At 40.5% G+C, this 10,461-nt stretch overlaps 1 protein-coding gene across 2 annotated transcripts; it reads right to left on the bottom strand.

Moving 5' to 3' along the window:
* Positions 1-88: 88 nt before the first annotated feature.
* On the bottom strand, positions 89-10,220 carry zgc:172136 (uncharacterized protein LOC566376 homolog). 2 transcript variants are annotated; one of them, XM_037123380.1, is made up of 14 exons: positions 10,031-10,220; positions 7,154-7,346; positions 6,923-7,013; positions 5,297-5,376; positions 5,023-5,099; positions 4,710-4,905; positions 4,451-4,606; positions 3,936-4,001; positions 3,383-3,451; positions 3,120-3,294; positions 2,265-2,549; positions 1,769-1,900; positions 1,570-1,637; positions 89-1,460 (listed from the first exon to the last, which is right to left on the bottom strand). In XM_037123380.1, the coding sequence occupies exons 2-14, from the start codon at positions 7,229-7,231 to the stop codon at positions 1,170-1,172; spliced, it is 1,764 nt and encodes a 587-aa protein (XP_036979275.1). In that variant the 5' UTR covers positions 7,232-7,346; positions 10,031-10,220; the 3' UTR covers positions 89-1,169. The 2 variants fall into 2 exon arrangements, with proteins under 2 accessions (XP_036979275.1, XP_036979276.1); XM_037123381.1 differs by lacking the exon at positions 10,031-10,220 and adding an exon at positions 7,804-7,942.
* Between the last annotated feature and the right edge of the window lie 241 nt (positions 10,221-10,461).

Raw genomic sequence — 10,461 nt, 5'->3', positions numbered from 1 at the left:
AATACATCAAAAATATTAAATAGGTTTAAAATGTAAACCGATCATTTACATTATATTGGTGCGACAGTGCAAAGATAAAGAGACATGGTTTCATTTAGTGGCATTAAGAATTTATTTTCACTATTATAAAAACAAACATTGCTTTAGATAAAAATAAATGTTCATATTGTCAGTTATCACTGACAATTGTTTATACATTATAGGCATTGAGTAAAGGTTTTCTGTGTTTAATGACTGACGATCTTTCCAAGGGAGTTCATACTGGCTGAAAACATGGGTTCTTTTGCATACCAATTAATACAGTGATAATGTTTGAGGAAAAAAAAAGAAAAAAATCTTTGTTTGGGGGTTACAAAATACAAAAATACTGCAGATTCAGTATAAACTGGTTACAAAAATAGTGCTTTACAAATAATACTTTTCTGTTGTACTTGTGACAGTGGGAGGAGTATAGACGGGGTAGCTTTGGATGAATGCATTACCAGCTGTAAAGATTCGATTTTGCACCTCGGCAGCTATATTGCTGAGGCAGACTAATAGAAAAAGCATGGCAGAACACACTATGCAAAAATAGAGTATATGATAAAATATGATTTAAAAAGAGGACTAGGATATACCGACATGAGCACCATGGCTTCTGAAGATTTTCCTGAATAAAACAAGGAAATCTTAGTGGCTACATTAGCAAATAGGCTAATGGCAAGGAAAGGAAGTCCCATCTTATGAACACCATAAAAATGTAAAAAGATCTCTTACAGTAAAATGTTATCGACATTCAGACTTTTCAGAGAATGTTTAACAGCGTGAACGCTACAAAAGAGAAACAAATACGATTCAAAATGTTTTTGCTTAGAGTAAATGAAATGTCATAAAAAAATAGTGCAAGTAGTATGTACAGAATATACAACATTAATAAATATGCTCTGTGTACTGATGAAATGTTGCAGAATTAGATCTCTGTCATCTAATCTGCAGCTTTTCTAAGAGGAATGAACTGTCCTGTCATTTTCAATAATGTCTCTGCAATTTTACGCACACACATTCCTCAATTTCATCATCAACACACAGAAAACACCAAGACATTCATGTGTAGGCAACTGACAAGTTAAGTTGCACTGTAAGTAGAGGAAGAGTACAAGCGTATCTGTGGACATCAGCACCTGACAGGCTCAAAGTATGAATTCCAGGAACTGTTCGTCACCTAACATGTCCAGTGAGAGGCAGTTGGTAGACCTGCGGCCATAGAAGGAAGGTTTGTTTTGGCTGTGCAAAGGGGGGTAAAGACTGTGATCAACAGGGGTCTTTGTGTTTGCTGAGGCATCTGGGAGCCCAAACGTATAACTGTGGGAGGAATCAGGTGGCAGCGTCGTCCCCAGGGGTGCCGGAGGTGGAAACAGACGTACGTCATCTAGACTGTGGCTATGTCGATCCACGCAAACTTGTGCCCTAGCTTTCATAACCTAAAACAGAGACAGGAAGTAAAGACATGAGGTAAACAAGGTGAGCAAGTTCCACAGGGAAACTACAGGAGACTAACAAATAGAAGGCAGAGGAAGTCAGACAACCGACCTGTTTTAACATATCCTTATTACGTAATCTGAGATTTTCATCACTGTCTGCGGGGCACACTTTGCTTTCTGTACAGCCAAAAAGACAGGGTTTCAGAAAACAAATTAATAAATATATATATATTTTTGCTGGTGGGTCGAGAAAAAGTAAAATCTTATTTGCACAATATCAGTATGCATGTCACAACAGTTATTAATACCTGATGAGTTAGTCTCAGAGGGGAGTTCTGCACAATCCACTGACACTCCTTCAAGAAGATCAGCCAGCTGGAACATCTCATCAGTATCATCCACAATACCCCCCTTTGGATTTACAATATCAGCCTTGATCTCTGTAAAAAAGAAAGAAAGAAAAAAAGAAAGATTCTGATTAATAAAAATCTGAGAAAATGGATTTTATGGATATATGGATTTAAGAGAGCAACAGAACAACAAGAAGATTAGGCATAAAACATTTGGAAAAATTACATCTCATTAGCTTCACGAGCAGCATGTTTTGCATAGAGTATTGCCTGAGGAAGTACAGAATTAGACAGCACATTCATCACAAAATCAGCATGGGCACATGTCTGCTTTCATGTCTAATACCTAACCAGCACATCAACAAATAAAGCCCTGGTTGTCTCCATCAAATATACAGATGGATCGTTAAAAATGTCCAAATGTACAGAAGTTAGCGTATAAAAATCCTCTCACCTTCCTCTTGCCACCCTTCATCTTCCATTCGAGCTTTACTGCCTGCATCAAACCCGGAGGTGCAAGAGCTTCCACGGCTGGCTGCTGAGCTAAAACACTTCTCTGCTCGCCGCTGACCTTCTTCCTCCATGGAGGCCATCTCTGTGGAAATGCTGTGTTGGCGTGTGTCAGCTTCAATTCCAGAGCTGCTGGTGGAGTGTCGGGACAGGCCGGGGCTGCTCTCACTGCCTGGTGGGTCCAAGTCCAAGTCATCACTGATGTATGACTCTCTGTAGCGCTTTTTCTCTGAAAAAGAAAAAAGGGTACAATAAATCATCTAAAGAAACTAGTTTCACCTGTGTTTGTTGAACATTTGGTAGAAAATACTGAAAATATACAAAGAAAACTAGTTGTCATGGGTAATCTAGACACTGCACTACAGAGCTATCCTCAGTGTCACCCATGAAGGGTTACTGGCTTATAGATCGATGAGGACCTATCGATTCTCATAGCTTATTTATTAATTTATACTATTAAATTTAGACCTTTAAACATGCCAAAATACTTATTTTCAACTAAGGAGTATGAATTATGTTTTTATCTTTTAGGATGTATTTTATTAAGTGTATCCAGCAGAGATCTATTAGTATTCTTTAAGAAGTACCACAGGACTAGAAAATATCACATATATAAACACCTACTGTGTTAAAGACTTGTTTATTGAGCAGCAACTCTTTGATTCTTTGCTGCGGGAAAAAGACGTTTTTCAGTTACGCATTGAACTAAAGTTCTCTGCCGAGTACAAGTGGCCCCAAACCAAACTGTAACTATCACTGATACTAATCTTGTCCTTGTATTAACTTCCCCCTCCCCTACCTTCGCTCTCCTCCAGCTGGCGTAGGTGTTTGAGGGCAGGTTGGAGGCTCCTGTAGATGCGATGGCTGTTGCTCAGGTGCAGCAGGAGGTGGCGAGAGCGAAATGAAGAGCCGGTGTAGTAAACTAGCTTTCTGGCTGACGGCAAGCCATCTGGCTGGATCTCGAATTTCTTCCCCTGAATAGGACGACATATTATATTTAGTGTACATAGCTAATGATTCCACCTGATCTTAACAGAGAATGGAAATGTGCAGTGTGCATACCAGGAAGGTGAGACGTCCCACATTTGTCCAGGGGAAGTCGTACAGCATCTGTCGAATGTTGTTCACCTCCTGTGAAAACAAAACACATTTAATCTGAAGAAATACCTCAGATGTTTGTGTGCTTTTGTTTTTTATAAAAGCATCATAGCCTTCTGGATGTGCACTCTACTTGGACTTTTTTAACTTAATGATCAATAATCATTTGTCTTTTTGTTCACAGGAACCATCTGGACTTGGCGAAGAGGCCAAGAGCTTCTCGAGGTATCTCACGGTCTGTTGGCTCTTTAATCAGCCAGGCCTGCAGGCCTAATCCCCCCCAGATGGCCCCTGATGGACAGATCAAACAACTGACGGGCATGGCAGACAGCTCCTATCTCCTGCTGCACTGCTGCTGGTGGCAATCCCACACATTCCTCACACGTCTAGTCAGAGGTTTTATAGAGCCACAGATACAAAGACTGAATCTTTGAGCAAACGCAGATTCACTCTCATGTGCGTATGTGTTGACGCATACAACACTCTGCATTAATAACACACTCACACATGCACCCACCTGATAAACCTGCATTCCTCGCAGGGTCAGACCGAGCAACGCCGTTCCTCTCTCTGCCTTTTTGTCCTGGACAAATGAATGATGAGATGTCAGAGAGGCATCTGAGCGCTTCAGATAAGATAGCTACTCCACTGTTGAGCCCCTCGCCCAGTTCACTGGGAAAAATTGGGTTGCTTAGGGAGCATATTACGCAATGGATCAGCCAGCCTTCAAAATATCACTCAGCAGAGGAGTGATTTTGCAATGGGAGGACAATAAACTGGAATAGATGGATGAGTTACGTAATGGCCCCACAGTCATTTGTTCAGCACAGCTCAAATGAAGCCAAATTAACAGCATTTGTGTTGGGAAAGACAGTGTTCCAGTCATAGGGAAGGCTGTGGGTTCAAAAATAGCTGATAACAAATTCCTTTACCCACCAGTCTAAATAATAATTCCTTATTTTATATTTACAAAGTTTAATTCAACCAACTTGTTTCAATTAATGACACAGAAATACTAAATTGACTTGTGACCTTTTGCAGTCTGTAAAACGTGACGGGTACATCCTCCAGCCGACATGACTCCCTGATAAAGAGCAGGATGGCATCACGAGTAGACATGCCCCACAGCTCCTGATGCACCTTGGGCCCATGGCAGAGGAGATAGTTTACGCCACGTTTAGCTATAATCTATAGAAGAAATAAAGGAAATATAACATATGAAGATCAAAAGCTTTTCAACTGCTCATCAAGAAAAGATTTAAATTAGTAGTCTCTACACAGTTGCACCTACCCAGGGGGGAAAGTACAGCTTGGGTTCAAAATAAGGAGTGATCTCCATATCTTCCCTGGGCGGGGGATGGTCACCGAGGTCAGCCTGCATGGCGTAACCTGCCAGCTGGAAGTACACCTCCTCCTGCTGACGACATTCAGAGTGAAGCACCCGTTCCCGCACGTCAGAGTAGTAGAGATTCCGTGCCTTTCGTTCACTGGTACCACAAACCAAAAGAAAAAAAAGAGAGGGATGTACACAAAAACATGTCAGAAAGGAGGACAAAGATGGATGCAAAGTGAAATGCTTATAGAACATACAAAGAAGAACATACCAAAGGAGTCTGCCATTTTCTATGTAGTACTGCACTTTGAGGAAGAGCACTAGAGGCAGCGGTCTCTTCTGTAGTCCCTTTACATACAAAGAGACAGGTTAGAAATATTGTGTGTGTCAGCATCTTTTGTCATGCTAAATGAAACGTTTTGGCATGTAGGCCACTGAACTGTGCCTCCCAATTAACTGACAAATCAGTTTGGTGGGGTCACAGCATAATGCTTTTACTTTACTTCATTTAAAGATGTGTTGCCCTTTTCAACATGCTGCTTTACCTTTACTGAATCTTGCTTCCACTCCTTAGGAAAGTACTTGGTCAGTTTCTCCTCCATGTCTAAAAATATGTGCTCATTGTCTGGGAAGGAGAAACACAATCAGGAAACAAGCAGACAGTTTGCAAGCAAACAAAACACTGATGCAACCAAGCGCAAAATTCACCCAACAATGGGATTCATTAGGGGAGAGAAAAAAGCTCTTGTTCTTCCATTTGTGAATGGGGCTAGTTGGAAGCTAATGCCAACAATGCTAATGTTAATCTATCCATTCTTTAATTCATGTGGTAGCATGACAGCACTAAACAAACACTGCTGGCAGGAGCTTTGTTGGTTTAACATTCTTTAAAAGTGTGAAGATTAGAGCCACAACAATTAGTCTATTCACTTACAAGTTGATCAAAATAAAAATAAAAATCAGTTGCCATAAATTTTCGTAATCCATTGATTTTTCCAGCAAAAATCAGTCTTTCGGTTCTGGACTGTAGCATGGAGAAAAGAAGTCATTTGAGGATGCCACTTTGAGTTTAAGGATAATTGTGATGAGCATTTTATACTTTTAACTGCCTAAATGACTGTTTAGTCATAAATTAATCATTAGTTGCAGCCTTAGTGAAAGGTAGTTGCATTTGGCATGTGATAACGTGTATCTTAACATGTGTCTATTTAGTTATCATGCAATCCCCCAAATATAAACCTCAACAAAATGTAATGTTGATTTATTGAAAACAGGTGGAATTCGTTCACATAAAGGGGCTTAAACAGCTGTTTGCAACCTGTGCTGAAAAAGAGGATGATGAATGTTTCGCAGCCTGGTCCTATGAGTCATAACATGGGCATTCTCTATTTGATCCACCTTATCGCTTTGGTTCAACTTTGTGCAGCCTAATCAGGCTCTACAAGCTCTTTCACAACTCGCTCCTTTAACCATCCATCCCTCCTTTCAGCCTGTCATGTTCTCTGTCTGACTCATTCCAACTCCTTCACCTCTCATCCTTCATTGAAGGGTTGAGTAAGGCGGCTTGTGTCATCATGACGAGTCCCCCTACCTCTTTTCCCTCCACACTCCCACCCTGCTCTTCCCATCATCAATCCATCCCTCCCCTCAGTGAAGAGGAGGAATGCAAGGGTGCATTCCAGGCTTAATGAAGTTAATATTGCAGGAATCCAGGCCTAAGTGATCGCTGAACCAACACCACAAAAACAAAAGGCTGCTTGTTCAAGTGGTGAGCCACAGAAGATTACTGAGGCATTTCAACATATTTGTACAAAGAAAGAGAATAGGAATGCAAGGAAATAGAAAGTTCAGAACTTTGTTCAGTAGCTGAAGTGGATTACACCATTCAATTATGCAGACTGGGCGGGCAGAAACACTTTTTTTTTTCTTTTGGCTGAAAACATTTTCCTCAATACAACATAAACAAGTGCTACCAAAAAGTAGCACCACAAAAACCTGCCGTAAATCATAATCCAAACATGACGTTCCTGTTTACAAACTAACTGATTGACTGCTGAACTGTGGTAAGAGCACTGCATGTTTGTCAGTGTCAGTCTTCTGACAATACAGCTGTGCGCTCTGGTGTGAACATTTTCAGGTTGGGAGGTTGAGGAGTCAGTGAGTGGACTTACCCTTCACCACTGTGAGGCCAAAGAAGTGCAGCTCTTTGATTCCAAGAAGCTCTGCCACACGATTAAAAACATCTTGCCCTGTGGACTTCAGCTGGGGCAGGTGGAAAGACAAAGAAGTCGGAGTTCAATATGCATTCACAATGTGCCTAAACTATAAATACTGACATGATAATCAGAATTTTGACCATTTGTAAAGACCAAGAGAACAGCTAGAGTTACATAAACACTCACCCCGATGGTGATGTCCAGCTGGTCTTTGTTGGGGAGGAGAACACAAATGGTTCTCTCCTGCTTTATCGAGGTGGTCATGATGTTTTGTGTATGCCTGTGATAATTACTTACTCACAGTGAAACTCCTTCAGTTTTCTTTTGCTTCTATCTGTCACTTTTTTATCTGTTCCAGGGCAACTTGTCCATATTGCATCTAAAAAGATAGACAATATAGGAGTGAGATAAGCAAAGAAATTAAAAACACATGATCCAGCAACAGTTCAATGTGAATGATGAATGCCGCAGAACAGAATTTAAAACAGATGATCACAGTAATCTTGTGTGAAGTGTAAACTGATACCAAACTGAAAGTTATTCCACAAATAAGACAAACTCTTCCAGTAAATGTTCAAAGAACTGCTTTGAAAGAAATATAACAATGTAGACTGCTATCAGCACACTGCCAATCAAAGCAAAAACAATCCTATACTCAGACATAAGTGCATGGATGTCTCCCATTATCCCATAAACAAGATTAGCTCAATAAGGCTTGTCCCCTCTGAGGGGTTAAAGGACAAATGCTTTAGCATCATCACAATTATCTTCTGGATTGATCACCCCCCCAAAAAAATGAAATGGAATGACTCAAGCAAAGACATAAGCTGGTGTACCCTAAAAGCATCTTGAACCAAATCATCAGCAAACGCTGCAGCAAATGCAAAAGTGTAAAATTTAAAAACTAAATAAAATGAGCTTAGATACTCTAATCCTAACAACAGTCATTAACTGGAAACAATCAACCAGATAATCCTTGTGAAAACAGTTTTCTTTTGCAATCATAACCACAGCAATAAGGTTATAAAAAAAGAAGTGTCTTATTAGAGTCTGCCTAAATTACAAAAACAAATGGTCCATAGTGGAAGAGGACAGTCTGTTTGCAACCCAGGCTCACCTGAAGTCTGACCTCAAGCCCCAACTAGTACAAGGTTCATCTGATTAACGTCTCAGGATCAATTAATCAGGTTAATTACTGCCTCGCGCCGACTGTGATCCCCTATAATCCTGCACTACCCCGTAAGAAAAAAAAAAATCAGCGAACAAAAACAAGTGATCCCCAACTGAAGCAGCCTGCAAAAAATTACACTGTTGTGCGGAGAAAAGAACCTGCTGTTTCTTGCGTCATACCTTTGTCTTTAACATATTGCTGAAATAGATCTATATGTTGTTTAAAAGCATCAGATACAGCGGGCTGAGAATATCATATATTGTATAGGTGTTGCCACCAGCTAGAAAAAAAAGTTGTGGCAACTGCAGATAAGTGAATGATCTTGACTGAGAGAGAAAAACATTTGTCTCACCAAATATGATTTATGAACATGTTCAAACACAGCCTCACTCACATCTGTGTGTCAGTGCAAACAGTCAGTTCAAAGAACCTGAAATTCCAGTAGCTTCAACATCTGACTTGTTTTTGACGGAGTCAAGCTATACTGTAGGTTTACGCTGACTGACACTTTCATGTTACAACTTATAAACAATTCTTACACCATTCTCTTCAATCTTATGTCTACTTTGAGTGTCTCCAAGTTCCTCTTAAATAAAATAAATGCCTGTGAGTGTTGTACATCTTTATCCTAGTTGGTCTGTGTACTGCACCTAGGCACTGTGTAGCACATGTGTAGCAATAACACTGAAAACAGAGACAGATTTAAAGAGAAAAATGTTTTGCGCAGGAACATGGATGGTCCTATTGGTGTTTTCTTGTTTGTTTGTTTTTGGATTTGCCCTGAATCTGAGAATTGTTTCATACTAGACATATCAATAACTAAAATACTCGTTTAGGAAATAAGTTGCTTGGACATTTGAACTATACTTGCAATGCACACAAACTTGCAAACACACAAATACTTTCATAAGCAGTAGGAGTTTTCATTGCTGCTATATTACACCAAGATATGGCTGAAAAAACAAAAAACAACTGAGAAAGTCCGTGGTAACTAGTGTATGAGGTGAAACCATACCAACCTTCCTCAGCCACAATCCCAGAGTATTATCAGGCGTATATAAATTATACTAGTCTTCCCTGCACCCTCCCTCAAAAACAAGTTCACGATCAGCCCAAACAGTGTCGACAGACCTCTGCAGACTACCCCCTTGTTGCTGACCAAGGTGGAACCTGGCATCACATGAGAGCAGCCATCTGTATGCCTTAATTCCCCCTCCAAGGCTGTCATAATCCCCACTTCTGAGCACACTGCTGGCTGTTGGAAAAACATCCCTCTGCACTGCCTGGGATCCTCACTGCCCGCTAAAACCATCAAGGAATAAACTGAGAGGGGGGCATGTGAATAAACAGGGGAAACCCATTTACACTCATCTCACTTGAAAACAATAGCCAGCCTTTCAGTGACTGGGGGAGCTGTGCGTTTCTTAAGGTTTGACTCAGAGCCCTGACAGGCCTATTTAAATCAATGACTCATTTAGAGAACATAATCTTTGGCACTGGACTAGAGAAAAGCCACAGGCTGTGGGAGATTTAAAAGGTGTATTTAACGTTAAACTTAATTTTTTGTCTCTGCTCATGGTCGCCTGGTGTGTTTTTTATGTCACCATATAACTTTAAGCTAGTAGCTGCTAACCTAATTGTGTCAATGTGTTAATTAATACATATTTATGAGTGAGACACCAACTTTCAGAGACGAAGCAGGAGGTTTTTTAGAACCTGTACACAATAACTGCAACGTTGAAAGTTCACTCCCAAACATAGTAACACGAACAGTTTCTTGGGTAAAGTGCGTTGGGTGGGATGGGATGGTAGCATTAACGAACTCACGCAACAAGTGCATCACTAACTTTGGCTACTCATGCAGCTTAGGTATGAAGCAACGAGTTACTTACCGTGACGTTATACGAGGCCCAGAAGCTCAATTTTTTTGTCTCAACTTTCTTCAAAGCTTGTACAGACAAACAATCTTCTTATTTATCCGGTTCGAATATGATGGAAATGTAGATGATAGTCTCTCGCACGTCGCCCTCCCCACTGCGTGTTGTAACTTCTTCAGCCAGAGTTGGAGCGCCTAACGACTGAGCTGTACCATGCGAGATACTTGCGGGGGTGTTCTGGAGGGATCGGATTCTTGTCGGAAATGTTCGCTCTATTTTGTTCTTCTATTCAAACATTATTTGAGGTTCAGCACATTTGTGTTAACTAAGAAATAACACGTCTCGCCATACAGACCGGAATATACACATTATAATGTATTTCAATACAGTTCTAAACTCACATGCCTCCCCGTGTATTGTGTTGGTATAACGATCTCGTGCTAATT

The sequence above is a fragment of the Acanthopagrus latus genome, chromosome 15, assembly GCF_904848185.1.
Source record: "Acanthopagrus latus isolate v.2019 chromosome 15, fAcaLat1.1, whole genome shotgun sequence".
Taxonomy (NCBI): Eukaryota; Metazoa; Chordata; class Actinopteri; order Spariformes; family Sparidae; genus Acanthopagrus; species Acanthopagrus latus.
Note: the sequence above shows the minus strand (reverse complement) of the source record. Positions and strands in the feature narration are given on the sequence as shown.